Source organism: Pleurodeles waltl, chromosome 1_2 (assembly GCF_031143425.1).
Source record: "Pleurodeles waltl isolate 20211129_DDA chromosome 1_2, aPleWal1.hap1.20221129, whole genome shotgun sequence".
Lineage (NCBI taxonomy): Eukaryota > Metazoa > Chordata > Amphibia > Caudata > Salamandridae > Pleurodeles > Pleurodeles waltl.
The window spans coordinates 1,199,026,599-1,199,047,818 of NC_090437.1; the positions used below are offsets into that span (position 1 = coordinate 1,199,026,599).

The window sequence follows — 21,220 nt, forward strand, 5'->3', positions numbered from 1 at the left end:
ATCAACCACGAGACCCAAAGGCCCAGGCCCCGCCGCCCCGTCTCCCAGACAATCCTCGCCGCAGTCTGCCCCCTGACCCTGCCCACTCACTGTCTTTTAAATCCAGGGGGGGGGCAGGGGGCTCCAGTACGACACAGCACTTTGACCTCCAGGGCCTGGGCCTTGCTCGCCCAGGACCGGCAGGTCGCGTCTCTGCCCAGGCCTCGGCCCACGCACTCCGTCCTCACCATGCGCCGGGGGCCTCATCGCGGTCTTCTTCGGCCCCCAGTAGCACCTCCGATGGCCCAGCGGTTCAGGCAGGGTCGCTCCCCCGTCACATGTGCAATGTTCTTCCTCCTCCAAGGTGGGGGGTGACCGGCAACCATGAGCGACTGCTCTTACCTGTTCGGGGCCCGCCTCCTTCCAATAGCGGCTTCGAACAGCTGCAGCGTCCCGCAGACCCTGAGACTCACTCTGCGGCAATCCCTGCGGCAGGAGGCCCCCAGAACGCCACTCATCCCCGGACGTGTTTTTGACTGTTCCGGGGCCAGGCGCTAGTGTTTTGCTGGCACCTGGTTCAGGATATCAGAGGCCTGCGAGCAGGCTGCGGTGGAGCAGCGTTTCACATGTCTGCCATCGCCGCCATCTTGGCCACGCCCCCCCTAATCAGGACCATAATATTCACTCTGATGAAAGGGATACGCAAAGAAGTTTTTTCAACCTTTTTGCCGTCCTCATCCTTCCCCTTCCAAGCCTCACAAAATCATTGGTCATTGATCTATCAGTTCCAAACCAGACTTATGACATAAGGGTAAACATGACTCTGAGCCAACCACATGCCATTTGACAACAAGAACATGACCCCAAGCATGATTAGGTATACTTGTCTGGGAATCCACCAGCTCTATTAGGCCGGAGCCCTTTCGCAGGGAAACATGTCTACTTTCACTTGGACAGAAAAAAACACTTGGGGAGACATACTGGACATTCCCTTCCTCAGTTAAATGAAGGCTAATTTTATCATTGCCAGCTCTGTGTTGCGCATATGTCTTGATCTTGGTTACCTTAGGAACCTCCTGCTCAAGAGGAGTACATAATACTCAGCTGTGGGGAATTGGGTTGTTGTTTGTGTGCTGGGGGTGAAACCTTACTTGAGCAACAGCTACAATCCTTGTCAGGGTGAACCACAAAAGTCACTCAATTAAAATATGCTTAATCCTCTGTTAGCTTGGCACAAAAGTAGTCCGGCTTAATTTAAGAGGCAATGTGTAAAGTATTTATGCAGCACTTAAGCAGCAATAATGTCATAAAACAACAGAAGAAAAATCCCACTCTGATTTCGAAAATAGAGTTATTTTTAATAAATGCTTTTTACACAAAAACAACAGAAATCCTATAAGTAGTGCCTTAGTTATGAATCTTTAAAGTGTAAAATAATGCCTAAGAAATCAAAGTGCAAGCTTTGGACATTGTAATGTGTGAGACTTGGGCAAGTCGAAAGTTATGGCCTGCAATGATGGAGTGCGGGTCTGACACAATAAGGGGATTGGGTCCGATCTCCACTTACCTTAAGACCTAAGAGAAATTTGGAAGAAAAATTTCTAGGAAGGTAAATGTTCAGTGGGGCAAGTCAGCCAGCCGTGTCGGAGTAGGAGAAAGTGTTGTCGTCGGGGAGCTGCTGGATGAAGTTTCAGTGAAGATTTCTACGTCTGGAGTTAGGCCCATATGTATGAACACATTTTGCATTTCTTAACCGTGCGAATATCTACTTCGGGCCATTAGGAAATGCAAAATGGCCTTTCAGTATATACGAAAGGCATATGTGGCGGAGAAAAATGCGATTTTTGCACAGTAGAGATCACATTTTTGGAAACGTGAAATAGGAAATCGAAAATAAGGATTTGCTATTTGCTATTCGGTAGCTGCATGTACAGAGGATTTCCTAATAGTGACCAGTTACAAAATGGCCATTTAGGAAACAATTATCATCGGATCTGGTGGTAACCAGGCACAGACTTAAAAAAGGCACCCAAAATGTACCAAATAAGGTTTCCTAATTTGTGATTTCCTAATAGCAAATGCGAATCCGTAGGAATTGCTATTAGGAAATTGCATGTTAAATACATTCCGTTTTGCGATTCCCAAATAGCAGTTTCTGCAGATTCCCTATTTGGGAATCACAGTTCCAGAATTATGTACATACGGGCCTCGGTGTCAGATATATTATCAGAGTGATGATCTTAATTAATCTTTCTTTTCCTCTTGTTTTCCAGTTAACCAAGGCCTGAGGAGTGCAGCGCTAGAAGACTGCGCTTTGTGCCAGGAAACTATTTCTTCCTCAGAACTTGCAGCAAAAGCTCGGGATGGAGAGTTTGAAGGTTCTTTACTATTTTTGTTTCAAAAGACGACATAATATTTTTTGTCAACACAATGTTACAGCAATAGCAGAAAATTGTATTTGTCTTTAGCAAGAGAGCCTAGTGAAATTCTACTAATTTTTTACAAACAGTTTGCCTTATGCACATGCATTAATTTTTTCCCGGTTCTGGAAGACCTTACCTTGGCATAACCACATGGGCATGAATGTACGGCGGGAAAGAGCAGTAGCATATATGGCCACTCTGCATTTGATCCATCTTCTGCTATGCACATTTCACGCATAGCTGTGAGAATCAGATAGAAAGTAAAGGAGCTTTCTCTTGAGGGGCATGGGGTGTTCATTTGCGGTTTATCAGAAAATCTGTAAAATGACCCCAACCAGATAATGCATTGTCATTTCATGCAGTGAAGAGTACACGTCTCTGCTAGAGGGGCACAATATTCAATGGTGACCTGAACAATTGAATTCTTTATCTGGCTTTGTTGGGTCTGGATATCTGTAAAGGGAGAAATATTTTCTTAGGTCTGCTGTTTTACTAGGCAGAATATACTTTTCATTTAGGGGCTTTCAGCCAACTCTCTTAATGCATTATTCTTTTATTCATATTTTTCTTCTGCCCACCATAAGGGCAGTACACCAGCCCACTTCAGCTGTTGGCATGCTTCCTTTCCATCTCAAGGAGCACATCCATGCACAAAGTGCTTCCCTTCAGTCCCAGAGGACGTTTACTGCAGTTTTTGTATGATGAGGCCCCAAAAATATTTTGGCTTATAGTAAATGTTTTTGTTATTGATGAGGGCCCAGTCGCATTTCCAACAATAACGTTTTGCAAAACCCATAACAAAGCAAGCAATGACATATTAAAAAGTCTGCAGCCAAAACCAGATCTGTCGGCTTTGCTAATGCTTGTTTATATAACTTTTATGTCTGGCCTCGGCAGATGGAAGAACTCCAGTCTCATTTATGTTACTTGGTCTGTGTATCTTGCTCTAGTCCTATTAGTTCTTGTAGTGAGATGTTCTAGTGCGCACTGATTGGCCTCATAATGGGACTGCCCCGTCACCTCTTGGATCTGAGTTCGGGCACAAACAGCAGGCTTGTTTTCTTAACATACACCTGGGATTGCAAAATTCAGGCTTCTCGTTCAGGTCCTTGTTGCCTTTTTCTACTATGTTTTTATGGAGGATCAGGATATCGCTCTAGGAGGAAGCAGTCTAATGATTCTACCACTGCATGCATATGTTTTTTGCATATCATAACCCCAGATAAGAAGAATGACTATGTTATGGAGTATGTGTTCCACCAACTTGGAAGCTCATTGGAAAACAGCAGTACTCCAACCTGAACGGAAGGAACATTATTACTGTTTTGAAATTGCATACCATGGGAATTGTTTTACTCATTTGAAGAACTACAAAATAAAAACATCCTGCGGGAACTTCATGGAAACCGAAACCATGTTTTGGCTTCTATGACAATAGCAGGAACAGAACCACTTTAGCTGATTCAAAGCCTTAGCCAGACATTTTGGCCAGAAACTAATTAACTTAACCTTTAGTTTAAGTGTATTATATTCCTCCAACTGAGGATATGTTGATATGTGGTTTTCCTTTCAAAGATTCACACGTGAAAGTGTGTGGTACTTGAGTCATTCATGATTGTCTGGAGTTTGAAAAAGAATTAATAGAAAGCTTAACCTAGAGTAATCCCTGTTACCATAGCTTTAGTGTCAGTAACATTCCACAAATGGTGAACATAAAGTATTTAGTAGTCATTTACTGTCCAACCAGAAACTCTAATCTTTGTATAATCGATCTGAAGGTCCAGGCAGCCAAAAGCTGCTGATAAAACTAATCATCCTAGTACCTTGCCTGTGAGATCATAGTGGTAACTACGTCACCTTTTGCAGGCTGAATCTAGACATATACAAGAAAGGGTTAGTAAAAAAGTTCGCCAATTTAGCTAATTCCGACCGAGCCATGCAAAGTGTTGGTGGGATAAGGTCTTCAGAGGTCTTATGATGCCCATGCTACCCAGGGATTCACTACTTCTGAGCAGCAAGAGAGTTTTCCCTTATTGTAGTATAAAAGATGATGTGCTTGCCTAAAAAAACAAATAGCTATAGACCAGGGATCATGTATGTGGTTATAAAATTAATGGCACCAGAAATCTTTATTGAGGAGGTGGCCTCAGTTATGTATGTAGAGGGATTGAGGTAATGCTAAAGTGTGTGATGCCTGTTTTGTGTGGGACATCTATCTGGCTCTGAAAATGTCCCTCTGCGATCTAGCACTTGCATTGCAGTGGTTTGGTTGGAGATTGGCAACGGTACCTGGGTGTAACTTTATATTCTATGATATGTACTGGACAAATTTGGGAGTGTGATTATATGTTCAGAAATTCCCTGGTTTGGCAGCAGATCCACGATGAGCATCCCACCACTCCGGAGACGCATATGGGAGACAAATACTTAATATGCTTACATTGGATATATACTTTTTTCAGTGCTGTACTGGAATTTAAGATCCAGATCAGCTACAACTGTCTTAAGAGCTAAGGGGTAAGTGAGAGACAGATAAGGGGTGTAGTATAAGACAGTCAGTGGAATAAAGCTCATCCGTAGGAAACTGGTCTTGTGTAGTAAAAAAAAAAAAAAAAAAGCTGCATTCTAAGAGTCAACGCTGCTTCATCAGCTATATGTGGGATGTGCCCTGAGAAATCCAAAAAGGTGCAATACATGTAGTTTGTAGGTACAGAGTTCATTCATATGTGGTGCGGGTGTATTATGCCATTGATCTTGTGGGAAAGATGATTTGTCAACTTTGTTGAGTTTTTCAAATGGTTCTTCACATGTCTCCTAAGTTATGCTTTCTGAGGATTGTCCTTATAAAATACATTTTTTGGCATTGTGCTGTTATTAGGCAAGGCTACTGCCACTTGGAAGAGCTATTCACTTTTTGTTTATATAATTTAACTATAGAATGCTTCTGGAGGAAAGCTCAATACAACACAGGTTCCCATGTCACAGGTTTTGTATGAATATCAGGAAATGGAGAAAGAATGTTGAATGGATGGCCTTGAACACTAACACAAATTTTATTGACAGTTGGTGCTGTATGTTACTGAAGGTATACTGATGTGAAGGATGTATGAAGATTATTTATGATTCTTAACTGTTTGCTTTTTCTTTCTTTCTTTGACACCACAGATGTACTTTATGCCAGTGAAATTGTTTGCAGCTATTAGTTGTTTAATGAAGCTAACCGGAAAAAAGATCCCTTTGAGACCGGAGGCATAGTGTGCATGATTTAGACTATACTATTGTCAAGGATGGGGTTATTAATTTGGGAGTGGGGATACTCCTACCAACTTAATAAATCTAATGTGGTTAGGCGAGAATACGCTTCTGAGAGAATCTGTGCGCAGCCCTTGGTAGCAGTAGCAATGCAGTAGGCAATCCCCAGAGAAGTGCATGTTAAGTTCAAGCAGTACCATCAACTTTAAAGTAAAGAAGACAGCACAGTGACATTCCCAAACAATTCAGAAGAATAGAGATACATTTAATGAGCAAAAAGACAGCAAGTTCATTAAAACAGGTTACCAGGAACCATAGATATGACATATTAAGGTTTTACCTTCTAGCGGGGCATGGTCAAAGGCTGTAGCCAACAAGGGTCCTTTGAAGTAGAAAATGTCAGTGTCAGGCTCCCCTAAATCTTGGTTTTTCCAGTAAATGTTCTGAGCAGAACAGACCTTTAGTAGCTGCGGATGTGGCTTCGCAGATCACCTAGATTTGCCGCCTCATGCCAGTCCAAGGTATTACCTTAAGACTTGGGCTGGCAACCTTCTCTGCGAGGTCCCACTGAATCAGTTTTTAGTAAGCCAAAAAGTTCCAAGCATGACATTTTCTTTTACTTGCCAGTCTTGGGTGCAACTTCCTTGGACAAACCTCATCTACTTACCCCGGTTTTGCGGACATCGAAAAAAATGACTAAGTCCCAACTTTTTTTAATTGCTGGAAAAGTTCCTACCGGTCAGTCCTGCAGCCCTTAGCTTCTCAGGGGAGGCTTCTAGGCATTAGCACTCTCTTCCACCATGTCTCTTGAAGGTTCCAGTCTTCTGTGAACAGCTGGGCTCTATTGAAATCAAGATTTCCTCTGCTTTTTGTGACACAGGCAAACAGATGGCCAACCCCTTGAACGTGTGGGATCCATTCCAGTCCCTGACTGCCAGCGGGATTCAGGAGTTCCCTAATGTTCTGAGGAGTTGGTGGTTGAGGTGCCAGATTTATCCTATGTTGTAGTCATTGACAGGAGAAATTCAACCACCCCAGTTTTAGCCTCCTTTTGCAGCACTTCCTCTCTGCTTTACAGTACAATGACCCAGGAGCCCCTGTTTCAAAATGGCAAAAACCATCTTCCAAAAGACAGGCTTGTCGTAAGCTCCTGGCCCAGCATTTAGATGAGCTGTCCTTCCACCTGATATGGGCGAAACTGGTTCTTTCTCCCTACTGTAACTAGCTTGGCTGTCTGGAAAGATCATGGAAGTGAATTGGAAAAACCCTCCCTAACATTTCCAAGTTATAAAGAGGTAGTGCTAAAGTTCTAAGTAGCCAGCAGTTACCACCAATTTGCTCTTCTTGGGCTTAGAGGCAGTCTGATGTCCTCTGAACCAGCCTCATTAACTTTCTCAGAAAACGATGTGTATTCCATCCCTGAGGCTTAGTGAAAAAACTTGTTTTAGGCCAGTTTTGGCTCAGGCAGTAGGAAGTAAATTTTTGCACAGTTACTTTTTCCTTCAAGATATCAAAATCTCTTTTCACTCTTAAATCAGAATGTGAACATTAAGTAAGAAATAACGTTGAAGCATTTTTCCACCATTTCCCCAAAAAGAAGTCTAAAAGTTAAGATTTTAATCCCGTCCATGCCTGTTAAAGAAAAAATCTACATAGTGATATAGCTTTTGGGTTTTACTTCACTGTAAGTGCGCACACACTTCAATATGTAGAGGGCCCTATTTTCATGTTTGCCCCCTGCCTTGTGGTCTTACAGCCACAAATGCTACAAGTAGTATAATGCAAGCCAGTTCAAATATATAGTATAAAAGATTACCACAGAAGAAAGACTAAGAACCTCATTACAAGTGTGGCAGTCCATGGGCTGTGACGGTTGGGCTCAGCTACCTTAAGGGAGCCAAGACGAATGCCATAACACTGTTCCCGCCGGGTAGCCTGGCGGAAACCGTGTTCTACAATGTTCCCGCTGGTCAACCCAGCGGGAACATTGTAATACGCTCGGGGGTACATCACTGCCAAAGCGGTGGCATCCTCCCCATGAGTTTAGCAGTCCTGCGGTGGGACCGCCGAACTCATAATGATGCCCTCAAATCATGAGTGATGTGCCACAGACAAAAACAAAATATTTTTATAGAAATTAAGATGAGTATTTGTGATGAGGAGATAGAGATGCTCAGTGCCCCAGTGATCACACCAGGTCCAGCATGTGTGTGTACAGAAAGAGAGTAATGGCTCCAGGATTGGGATGTTCAATTCTGTAATGTATTTAATTCATTTGTCCTCAATATACAAAGAAATATTATAGTATGCCAGTGAACCTTAAAGTCAACGTTTCGATTTTTTCAAAATTAGGATCAATAAAAGAATCTGTAGCAGCAACTCAAATTCAGGTGTGCCAGCAGGCCAATCTTGGCAAAATGGGAAGGAGCCAGAACAGTAAACTAGTTCAGCATATATGCAGAATCGAAAATCCTTGGACATAGTGGGTACAGAGTAGCCACTCACCAGAATAGGTTTAGTAGGTCAGGGACTTATATAAAATCGAGGCAAGAAATGATGTCCTGAACACCTCAGCAGCAGAGGTGCTGCTGGTACCAGCAATCAAAGGACGCAAGGATGAAAACATTTTGGGAGACGAGGTAAACTGTTGTGCCCCGCAAGTCTAGGGAGTCAGGACCACAGAAGGTGCCAGTGAATGGGTTCTGTGATCAGGAGATTCTGGATTCCTGGGACCAGATCAACTGGAGAGCCAGGTCACTGACCGCAAAGCAATTTCACTGTCATAGCTCACAAATTACAGTATGTACGGTCCTCTATTTTTTTCTATATTAGCCCCCTGACCTATGGAACTGCAAGGCACACTTTAGGGGTGACTTGTGTATATATAAAAATAAGTTTAAAAAATAAGAATAAAAATAAGTTTTTCCTACATGGCAAAGGCACATTTCCCCACCATATGTCAGTGCAGTGCATTTAAGCTGCAGCCCAGCCAGAGCACAGAGGTGCACCTGGTAGATAAATATATTTTGCCATACATGTGGATGGTGTAAATACACAGTGCAGCCCACATATGACTCTTATTGTCCACACCATAGGTACCTTTTCTTAATCATATAACATGGTTTTACAGGACAGTTAAATAGACCAATTGGTTGTAACCATTTTCCCCAATTTTGTTAGGGACAGATCTACACACTGATAAGCAATGTCACAGGTCACATAGTCCAAATTCAAGCAACATTAGGGTGCAGACAAAGGGAACACATTTTGGGCAACGATGCAGAAAAGTTGAATTTGTTAAAGTTAATGTTACATAATGTGTTGGGCTATGTTATTTATTGGCTTTAGAGTGAGGTATTAACTCAGAAAAGGTCCCTTATATTTTTGGTTTTGTGTGTTATATCAGTCTGAAAGCTAATGGTGTTGCATACTTATAAGCTTGTTGTCATCACAGCAAAATGATTCTCCATAAGCCTTATTTTTATTTTGTCAGTTATGTTATAATGCAAATTATTTGTAGAATTTTAGCAATGTTACTTTGTAGATGTTTGCGAGATCCCTGCTGATCTTAAAACAGAAATGAGTTTTTATTTGAAAGTCACTAACACCATTTGAAGCTGTTTGGGAGATGCTTGATCTTTGTTCAGCAAGAGACATACTCTCAAGCCTCTATTACTGACCAGCTCACTCGTTCGTAGTTTATATTGGTTTGAGACCACTTTAAAGCAGTGCTGTTTTTTTAGATACTTGGCTGCAGGGGAGTTCTTTGGATCAGAGTGTATTCTTAATCCATATTCCTCTCATTCTTTGATAATTTATGTTGATGCTTGTGGAGAAGTTTTACTGCTATATCCCACTCATCCAGGCTAAAGGAATGCACTGTTGGATAAAATAGAATGCTGGGTTTTTACATCTCCACCTTCCATATGCCTATCGGCTCACACTAACTATTGAATCTCCATTGAGGGTGCTGGGCATGTGCCTTTGCAGGCCATGTGTGGGCATCCTCTTTGTGGCTTTTTTCTTTACCTTAGTGTTAATCTGCCTTTAAATGCCAGGCATTTTTATATGTTAAGGTAGGTACCAGTTACAGCCATTTGTGACAGTGGATTTTGAAAAGTGGATGAATGCCTATTATAAACTGGATTTAACTTGTGTGAAATAGGCTACTGAACGACCACTGCTTGTCAATACTCTGCAATTAGAAGAGATCACCACCCACTGTGTCATAGGTAGAGACCAACATACTCTGGACCTAGTAAACCGTGCTTGCTAACCCTTTGTCAAATTGCATAGCTGTGCAGTCATTCCACAGATAATAGGTTTGAACCTCTCTATAGATAAATTCACTGTTCTTGTCCATTTGTTCCACTGATTGTGACTTGTGTTTTATCTGGTTTTTGCAGATCCTCCCGAGTGGGTACCTGATGAAGCTTGCAGTGATTGCACAGCGTGCAAAGCTCCATTTACAGTGATAAGAAGAAAACACCACTGCAGGAGTTGTGGCAAGGTAACCGCCTTTCCCATGAAGCACATATTTGACATGAATTGATATATGATGCATCTATTATACCACCATCTTCACCTATAAGGTTGCATTATTCTTGGGTCTCTTACTAAACTCTCTTGTAGTGGTGGCTAGTGGGTGTTAAGTTCTCAAACCACATCAGGAATCTTTTGTTTGGGTAGGTATCCTGTTGTACCACTCTGGATATGACAGCGGGTTTGTAGCTAATGTTTAGAAAGACATATTTTAATGGAGACTTTTATCTGCATATTCCTCACCTTTTGAATATTCCCCAGGCATCAGACTGGATTGGGAAACTTTACAGTAGTACCTCGGAAACCATCAGGTGGTACCATGAAGCTTTGCACTGACACCGTTGCGCTTCAACAATAATGTGTGGCCCCACATAGACGCCACCCCTACGCTCGGACATCAATTCCTTTCTTTCCACACCACCAGACACAGATCCCGACCTTCCTGCGTGTCTCTCAGAAGAGACATTTCCTCTACATTTTTTCCAGTGTGCAATGGATGTCAGTTAAATGACAGGTTTCAAGCCCTGTAGTGACTGTCGCAAACAAATGTCTGTGATAGATCCCCACCAGGTATGCTTGTATTGTCTGAGGTCGACCACAACTCCAAAACCCGCATCGACAGCGCATTGATAAACCTGAAGCCCATTAGGGACTGCGAGTCTAAGCTCTACTTTACCAAGCACAAAAATACTCCTCCGTGGAACTGCTCCAAGTAGTGGTCTGTGTCCAGAGCTTGGTCCTGGTCCCATGCTCTCTGCCAGAGTTGTCGAAACTGCTCAAGAGGTTGATCTTTGTCACAGTTGAAATCCTCAGGTAAATCCAAGCTGAAGTACATGAAACTGAAGAGGGATTCCATTCCCTCATGCCTCTCGCATTCACCAGCAAGCGCAGAGCAGTACCACACTTCTCGATCTAGCTCCTGAAGTCAGCCTACTTTAATCCCAGTCCGGCTATTTGTTTCCAAGATAACTGAGTTTCTCTCGTAGGGGATTTCCATGTATAGTCATAAGCACTGAATAGTTCCGCGCGCCTGCGGGGACCCCGGAGCACTGTTGTGTAGTATATTCTTAAGTGCAATCATCAGCTCCTTGACAAAAAAGGTCTGTGAAAAACACTTAAGAATAACAATGTGCAGCCTATGTGAACAACTACACAGACCAAATTGTTAGAAGAAAAAACAGTTGTAGTGTAAATTCACGTTTAAACCTCTATTTATTCTATAAATACATAAATAAATACATTCTCATATTTTATTTACACCTCTCATGAGAATAAAACAATGTAGGGCAGTGTAGCCCATAGGCTGCCATTATACAGAATGAAAATAGAGCTGTGCCTTTAAGAAAGTAAAGTCTTCCTGTTTCCCATCATGCACAGCAAAAGGCAGTTGCCTCAGTTCTTTTTTCCGGCTCCTTTCTGACAGGACCCTGAAGCATTGAGCTCTACCTCACAAAATCCTTTTGTGACAGAAATTCATTTAAAATCTTTTGAATTTCATTTTCACTCGACGTTTTTAACATTGAGTGATAATTTTCTGCTTTTTTCTGTTAGATTCTGACAGAATTTTGAGGTTTTTCTACTTCAGAAATGCCTTCACTGTTTGACAAATGTCCTTCTTGTGGCAGAAAAAAGGCCAAAACAGATCCACATCGGGTCTGCATAATTTGTCTTCCATCCAGCCACAAACCGGAGTCGTGTGACATCTGCAAAACCTTCTCCAGAAGGACCCTTCGTGACAGGGAGAAGATCCGACTCCAGGCGAAAGAGGACAGGAGGAAAAGTGGTCATTCTACCACAGAGCGAGGAGAAGGTCAGTCTTCTACCAGGGCTCACACTGGTTCCTCTATAACTCCGACCAGACCGGCTCAAAAACGGCACAGGTCTCCGACGACGTCGAGGGCGTCGACGTCGAGGCAAGGAACGGCGCCAACATGCTCGCCGTCGAGGAGTGGTTCGCCGGCGAGAAAGAGACATCGCTCGCCGTCGACGACGATTTCGCCGTCGAGACGGCGTGGACTTTCGCCGTCGAGATCTGGGTCACCGTCGACACGGCGAGGACGTTCCACGTCGAGGAGATCTGAATCCGGTTCGCCGTCGAAACGGCGAGATCGATCAACGTCGAGGGGTGATCGACGTCGTAGACGTTCACCGTCATCACGGCGACGTCGAGGGTCGTCGTCGAGAGATTCTCAACGGCGAGAAGAATCGACGGCGAAGGGCACTCGCCGTCACCGTACTTCGACGTCGAGGAGTGTGTCGACGTCGAGACAATCAAAAAGACCTAGGAGGGTTTATACAACCTCAGAATCCTCGGCTTCACTCATCCTCCTTCCAGCGTCTCCACAACTCTCTCCTCGACAATCACCATTGCCACAGACGCCGGTAACACCTACGGCGCCTCTTCCGGCTCCGCCTTCAGAGTCTGTTTTGAGGACTCCAACGCGGTCTGTAAGACGTTCGGGACATTCCTCTAGACGCTCTTCTTCCTCTCGGCACCGTCATGACTCACAGAGATCTCAGCATTCACATCACAGGCGTTCTTCTTCGTCTACACGGGACTACTCTCCAACCCTATCGGACTCACCGTCCCCGAGAGTGTCCCCCATAGATGATGTGAATACGTTCCAGGAGGTCTTAGTACGAGGGGCAACCAAGCTGAACATCCCGCTGGCGGTACCTGCCCCATCGACGTCAGTGATCTTCGAGACCTTGCATCACAGGACATCTTCCAGACCTTTGCTTCCACTGGTTCCAGGTCTCCTTGAACCAGCAATGGATATTTTCCTTGCACCGGCCGCAACAAAGTCTGCTCCTTCCAGACTTATTAAAAAATATCGTCCACCAGAACAAGATCCTCTATTCTTGAGGTCGGACCCAGTTCCTGATTCGGTGGTCATAGTAGCGGCAAAGAAACTGCATTCAACCTCACCATCTTCTTCTTCGCCTCCAGATAAAGAGAGCAGAAAGATAGATGCTGCAGGACGAAAAGTATGCTCTACTGCAGCCGTCACGATGAAGGCAGCCAGCGCTACTGCGTTATTAGGGCGGTACGACCGTGCCCTCTGGGACTCTTTAATGCAGTTTGCGGAACATCTTCCTAAGGATAAAAGGGAAGATTTCCTGGAGGTCGTGGGCGAGGGAGCCATGGTGTCTAACCAAATTATAAGTGCTGCAGCTGACTCTTCGGTGCTATCCGCACACAATTATGCACACGGGATAGCGCTCAGAAGGCATGCATGGTTGAGACTTACATCACTCAAACCTGAAGCGCAGCAGAGAATACAAAACCTGCCTTTCTCGGGCTCCACCTTGTTCGGTTCTCATGCCGATGACGAGATGGCTAGAATGAAAGCTGAACTAGATACCTTGAAAGCGGTAGGCATGGAAAGACCGAAAGAACAAAGAAAGGTTTTCCGGCCATATCAACGACGACTTTTCACCCACCGGTATCAGTCGCCACACTGGATGTCTTCGCGCCCCCAGCAGCAGCAACAACAGCAGTATCAAAGGGGTTTCTCTACTCAGCGAAGGTCGACAAGGGGTCGTTCAACACCTCAAACTCAGGCAACTCGACAGGCTCCCACGTCTAAGCCCTGAATCTTTGCTTCCCCCTCCTCCGTTATCCACTCCGGTAGGGGGAAGTATCTCAAATCATCTGGACGAGTGGCTACGCATCACAACAGACGCCTGGGTATTGAATATTGTGAGACATGGTTACGCTCTCAGATTCACCAGTTCTCCACCATCTGTTCCACCCAAAACAGCCAACCGCCATCTCGAAGCTCTACAGTTAGAGGTCAATATCCTATTGCAAAAAAGAGCCATAGAACCCGTTCCCATCAGCCAACAAGGGAAGGGGATTTATTCGAGATATTTCCTTGTACCGAAAAAAGACAAACAAGAGTTTCGTCCCATCTTAGATCTGAGGACAGCAAACAAATGGATTCGCAAAGAAAAATTCAGGATGTTAGCCTTACACCAAATTTATCCACATCTACGTCAGGGCGACTGGCTATGTGCGATAGATCTTTGCGACGCTTACTTTCATATCCCAGTAACCAAGAAACATCGAAAATTCCTAAGGTTCACCGTCGGAAAACGCCATTACCAATTTGCAGTTCTACCTTTCGGCCTAAAATCAGCGCCAAGAACTTTTTCCAAATGCATGGCGGTAGTAGCCGCCCACTTGAGGAAACAGCGAATATTCGTCTACCCCTATCTAGACGATTGGCTCATAAAGGCCTCCAGTTGTCTCGAGACACAGCAACATTTCGAATGGACTCTACAACTGCTGCAAAAACTTGGTCTTCAAGTCAATCTCCTGAAATCTACAGCAACACCTGTTCAGAGGTTGCATTACTTAGGGGCCATTGTAGATACCAGGCTAGGAAAGGTGTTTCCTTCGGAGGAACGACGGTTATCGATTCTCCAGAAGTGCAAACAACTGCAGGAAAGACCTCAAGCCACTGCAAGAATAATAGCTTCTCTACTGGGCTCGATGGCGTCTTGTATCCATCTGGTTCCCAATGCTCGCCTCCATATGAGACCATTGCAGGAAAATCTGGAGGATCAGTGGTGTCAACTGAGGGACGATTGGGAGAACAAAGTCCTTCTTTCTCCTCACACCCTACAATCCCTCAAGTGGTGGTGTTTACCCAGCAATCTCTTGGTGGGGATTCCGTTCCAACAACGGCCTCCATCTCAAACCATCGTAACAGATGCGTCACTGATCGGATGGGGGGCGCACATGGAACATCTTCGAGTCCAAGGCGAGTGGTCACAGAGAGAGAGTCTCTATCACATCAACCTGCTGGAACTTCGCGCAGTCCACCTTGCGCTCAAAGCCTTCCTTCCCTCTCTGAGAACGGAAACTCTCCTTCTCCAGACAGACAACGTGGCCACTATGTACTACATGAACAAACAAGGAGGCACCAGGTCCAGAATTTTATCCAGAGAGGCTCAGACAATCTGGCATTGGCTTCTAGCCAGGAACCTGTCACTAGTGGCAACTCACCTGCCCGGCATCCAGAATGTTCAAGCGGATGCCCTCAGTCGGGTAATGGACGAGAACCACGAATGGGTACTACACGACGACGTCGTTCATTCCATTTTCGCACTCTGGGGTACCCCCTCTACAGACCTATTCGCAACCCCAGAAAACAAAAAATGCCAAAACTTCGCCTCCAGATATTACCATCCAGGGACACTGGGGAATGCCCTGTGGATAAGCTGGTCAGGAGCATTTCTTTACGCCTTTCCACCGCTTCCCCTGATTCCGGCGGTCCTCCAGAAGCTGTCCAATGTTCAGACCAAAATGATCCTAATTGCTCCGGAGTGGCCACACCAGTGGTGGTTCCCAGACCTTCTTCACCGGTCACTCAAACCACACATCAGGCTACCATATCGTCCGGACCTTCTCACGAAGTTCAGAGGGCAGATATCTCATCCCAACCCCTCATCGTTGAGTTTGGCAGCATGGCTCCTGAGCTAGTGCAATATGGACACTTGAACCTACCTCAGGACTGTATGGAAATTCTGAAGGAAGCAAAGCGCCCTTCCACACGATCAGCCTATGCAAGCAAGTGGAAGAGATTCTGCATTTGGTGTTTACACAACAACATTGACCCGGTTTCCTGTGGGGAACAATCTATCCTGCCATACTTGTTAAGTTTGGCAAAATCGGGCTTACAACTGTTGTCAATAAAAGTTCACTTGGCGGCGATAACGGCATACAGAAAGAGTCCTTCACAAACTTCCTTTTTTCGGATTCCGATTATTAAGGATTTCCTAGAAGGTTTAAAGAAGGTTTTTCCTCCCATTAGAAAGCCTTCTCCTCCATGGGAACTGAACGTTGTCTTATCACGTCTGATGCTGCCGCCATTCGAGCCGATACATAAGGCATCGCTGCAGCATCTCACATGGAAAGCTGCTTTTCTGGTGGCAATCACTTCAGCGCGTAGGGTCAGCGAAATCCAGGCCCTTTGCGCTCAGGAACCCTACACGGTTTTTCATTCTGCGAAAGTGGTAATGAGAACTCATCCAAAATTTTTACCTAAGGTAGTCTCCGACTTCCATGTGAACCAAACAATTTCATTACCGACTTTCTTTCAGAATCCAGCTACCCCTGCTGAGAGAACTCTGCACTCTCTGGATGTAAAGAGAGTCTTGAAATTTTACCTGGACAGGACAAAAAGCTTTCGAAAATCACAACAGCTTTTTATTAACTATGGCCCAATCAGAACAGGTTTGGGCACATCTAAACAATCGTTATCCAGGTGGATTGTTTCATGTATAATGTTATGTTATCAGTTAGCAAACAAATCCCTTGGTGGTAGGCCAAAAGCCCACTCTACCAGAGGGAAAGCAGCTACTGTAGCCTTGATGAGAAATGTCCCTTTGGCAGAAATATGCAAGGCTGCCACTTGGAGGTCGGTCCATACCTTTACTAAGCATTACTGCCTTGATACAGACGTTAGGGCAGATGCTCAGGTTGGGCAGGCTTTGCTCAAGAATTTGTTTGCATGATTCATGTTTTTCTCAGTATTCTTATATCTACTCCACCGTGGTTATGGGGATGGGCTTGCTACTCTATTCAGTGCTTATGACTATACATGGAAATCCCCTACGAGAGAAGGAATGGTTTCTTACCTGTAACTCCAGTTCTCTCGTAGGGGTATTTCCATGATAGTCATAAGCAACCCTCCCTCCTCCCCGGTGGAGTTGACATAGAACATGAATATTATGGAGGTTGGTACTCCAACAAATGTTTTGTTTTTCTTCATGTCAGGTTAATAGCCTCCAAAAAAGAACTGAGGCAACTGCCTTTTGCTGTGCATGATGGGAAACAGGAAGACTTTACTTTCTTAAAGGCACAGCTCTATTTTCATTCTGTATAATGGCAGCCTATGGGCTACACTGCCCTACATTGTTTTATTCTCATGAGAGGTGTAAATAAAATATGAGAATGTATTTATTTATGTATTTATAGAATAAATAGAGGTTTAAACGTGAATTTACACTACAACTGTTTTTTCTTCTAACAATTTGGTCTGTGTAGTTGTTCACATAGGCTGCACATTGTTATTCTTAAGTGTTTTTCACAGACCTTTTTTGTCAAGGAGCTAATGATTGCACTTAAGAATATACTACACAACAGTGCTCCGGGGTCCCCGCAGGCGCGCGGAACTATTCAGTGCTTATGACTATCATGGAAATACCCCTACGAGAGAACTGGAGTTACAGGTAAGAAACCATTCCTTCTGGGACAATCAGCCATGCCACAACTGATCGAGGAGTTCCGTGTAGCATGCTCTGGCTCTACAGATGCTTACCGAATTCCTCTCACGAGCCTTTGGGCTCCAAGGAGTCGAGAGTCCTTCCATCTGGAGAATCGCCAGTTGGTTTACTCTCCGGCGGCAGTTTCACCCTCAAGCACATCTTGTGTCTGGCTCCACTTTTGACCAAAGCTTGCCCCGGCCCCCCAGTTGAGAAATTGTCCGGCATCCTCACTCTTGCAGAGGCGATCCTGGTTTTCTTTTACAGCACCTTTCGCCTGACAGTCTGGTGGTGCAAGCTTCCATGAGTGGCTCAAATCCCTTTCCTACCACTCCCTCTGACAGAATCTAAACAAGTAGAAACAGTCAGGCCTTTAGATCCATTAACACCAGCTGCTAGTTGGACAGTTACTCCCACACTGTCTGGGAGTTGGTAGCACAGGCCCTCCCTCGTGACCCAAAGACCTTCCGCCTGCTCTCGCTCAGGAAATTCGAGACCGCCGAATGCGGCCAGGTTCACCAAAAAATTTGGCTTGAACACCTCTGATTCCATCTGGCGGACCACCATTGGCATTCGCTGCCACGCATAACTGCGATTGAGTGGGTTCTCAAACGATGGCCAGTCCCCTCTGATGGACATGCCCTTCGATGGGAATCGCCTGTTCAGGGACAAAGCTGATTCTGCATTAGAGCGCTTTAAGGAGAGCAGGGCTACTACATGCTCTTTGGGTTTTTCTGCCCCACTTCACCACCCGCAACAGTTCCTCCACCCCTTTTGTGGCTTTGGCCGTGGTGCCGCCTACCGCCAGAGGCCCGAGATGGCTTCAGAATTACGCTGCCTCAGTATTCCGTGCTCGCATATTTAATTGCAGCAGCTACGTGTTTAAGAGGAGGGCTTTGGGCACCGGCACGTTGTTATTTACAAATTAAGCACTGCTCCAATACATGTCACTTGCTGCGTTTCTATTCAGGAATGGGAGGGGGACTATAGGGCTATCTCGAGGCATGAAGCGCGCTTTACTGTATATTTAAAGACCGTACAGTATTCTGCATTGTTCGGTGTTCAAGAAAACAAGAACGACTTGCAGACAATGTCAGTTTTTTTTATTTTTGCGCAGGGCATGTGATTTGTGAGCGGACAGCAGCTGCTCCTGCGGTAAGGGCTTCTGCTGTTCGACTCCTGGCAGCGATATCAAGAGATCAGCCAACTTCCTCTCATGCATCAGTGCCCAGGACCCACACGATAAGGATGCCAGGCAATTTCTGCTCAGATCTCGATTGCCTTTTCATACCAGGCATTTGTTCGTGCTTAAGACACGGCAATGCCCCCCGCCGGCTGCTTAAACAGAACTTCATTGCAAAATCACCGATGTTCATTTGTAACATGTCTTTTATGCGTTTGTTTAATTATCAGTCCGGCAGCTTCAGAACACGTTTAAACTGTTTTTGCCTATATTTACTGTCTGAAGTGTGGACTGATAAGGGGAGAAAATACCATCCCTCCTGATTTTGTCTACTTTTTGGTAGCAGCCAGACCATAAAAATACACAAAACCAGCCAGGTGGCGTTCCTATAATCATGGTGCACAGCCCTTAACAATTCCCACATTGCTGCTTCACTGTTGCCAGCTGTTTTTCCCTGCATTAAAAGTTAACCATTTAATACCTCATATTTCTGCTAACATTGTTAATTATGTCACTACCATTATCATAGAATGCTCACGGAAATTATTTTCATACCCAACACTAATTGTAGCATTTTCCCTTATGGCACCAGCTCACTGTTTTCATGTGGCATGCACGAGCGGATGCTATTTTTTCATCACCACACTGCACCCTGGACACCCAAAAAGATGCGTAAACTTGTGCAAAGTGTCACTGCTAGCATTGATGGATGATCGTCAGGAAGATCAATTTGCTGAGCACCTCGCACAGATAAAAGTATCAATATTTGCAATCACTGCAGCACCTGCCGACGCAGGGGGTGAACCGTTCACCAGCCTCTTCCTGGCTCAAGCAGATTTCACTTCTACACAAAATATTGTTAGGCATTTGTTTAATTTACAAATGCTGTTGGCTTTACAAATGTAGCTGTGATAGTAGATTTTAGTGTGTATGATTTTAAAACACTTGAAACAGTACATTCTAACACAAATGCATGTGTTTTGGAAATACACAACACACACTTGCATTACGTGTTAAAAATTTCCAAGTCCTTAATTACATTTCCAAGTCCTTTATTTTCAAGTCCTGAATAATGTTCAGTATTCTCCAGCGAGGGAGGGGACACTTTTACAAAATGCCAGTCCTGGTTGTTATGCATTTTAAACAAGATCTTAACATTATAATTCTTCAAGTCTATGACCTTGTATGCTCCATATCACCGCAGTGGGTGCATAAGCCGTCTGAGCTACCTTACTCATTTACTAAGGCACGAGCCTGCAAGTAGTTTGTGTGTGATTTAAAAAAAATATATATATATCTATTTCCTTTTTGTTTTCCATTACATATGAACTTGCATTTTGGTCATCAGCATGAGGCAAGTAATAAAAACAAACATTAACATAGTGCATAACTTTGTCAAAGATAAATCTGGACATTCAGAGCCTTGTCTGTACACATGTGGTTTGGTATAGCAACGCAACTGACCCATTAGTGTCTGCATCCTACCCCTATGGCACGCTAGTGATGAACACCCATTGCCATACACAGTACACCACCACAGCACAGTACACCACCACAGCATTGACCAAACAATGAACTCCCCCTAGGCCCTGGGGTTGCCATCCTAGTGGCTGAACACATCCTGATGTGGACTGTCTTATTGCACACCAGCTTCTCTTGTTACAACTACTGAACAGACATCTTCATCGTGTGGAGCACCTAATGATCTCAGATGCTCCTAGAGGGGCCCCAGATATATTTGGGGCGGCTGTGCTGTGGCGCTAGCTCACAGTATTTGTCCAACTGGACGTTACAAAAGGTCATATCTGTCCTAATCTACAAGGTAGTACTAGGCCGGGTACGCAAATCCTCCAACTTCTGTCCCACGGCGCTGGCGCTGGGTGCTGTCCTGCAGGCCATAGTGACTTAGTCGCTCTGGAGTATAGTATACCCTATTTATGTATTTGAAATGTCATAATCTGTGCTATTCACGGAAATCTTTAGTCATGGTGCAACAATATATATTACCATTGTTAGTAGCTTATAGGAAATCCAGGCTCCCTTTGCCGCTCTAGTCCAACAGTTGTGTCTCCGGCCTACGGGCTTCCTGTGCATAGGCATACAGGCGAGACGCCATGCGACTTGGTACACTGGTCTGCAGTGGGGACGTGAGAGCTGGCATTTCCAGAGGTTCTAAAATATCATCTCCCAGCAAGTCTTGCAGTGCACGCCCTATGGTTTTGAAGTGGCGTCAGGGCAGTGTGTTTGTCAAGCGTTTCACTCACTGCTGCCCTGGTGAGCATAGAGCTTTCGCCGAAGAATTCTCCCATTAACTGTATGCGCAGTTCGCTCTGTGCGCTGACCACTCCCAGTTCCTAAGTGGGAACCACATATGGGAAATAGAGGGGAATATAGTAGTGATCCGGCCTGCTGCTCAAGAAGCCTGCGCCGTGCACAAACCATGGTGTTCAGGGAGTCCAACACATTGTATCATTGGGTGGGTTTGCAAAACTGCACTTGAGGTAAAGAAAGTGGGGCCCCAGCATCTTTTCCCAACCAGAGATGTGGAAGGCCCTGGGAACCATGA

The 21,220-nt window shown here is 44.7% G+C and overlaps 1 protein-coding gene across 3 annotated transcripts in view; it reads left to right on the forward strand.

Annotated features, from left to right (window-relative positions):
- ZFYVE28 (zinc finger FYVE-type containing 28) overlaps positions 1-21,220 on the forward strand; it is a 516,457-nt gene that overhangs the window by 481,941 nt on the left and 13,296 nt on the right. For all 3 annotated transcript variants that reach the window (XM_069203698.1, XM_069203689.1, XM_069203708.1), the window contains 2 exons: positions 2,253-2,357; positions 10,061-10,164. In XM_069203698.1, the coding sequence (XP_069059799.1) occupies positions 2,253-2,357; positions 10,061-10,164 (209 nt within the window). The remainder of the gene's footprint in view (positions 1-2,252; positions 2,358-10,060; positions 10,165-21,220) is intronic.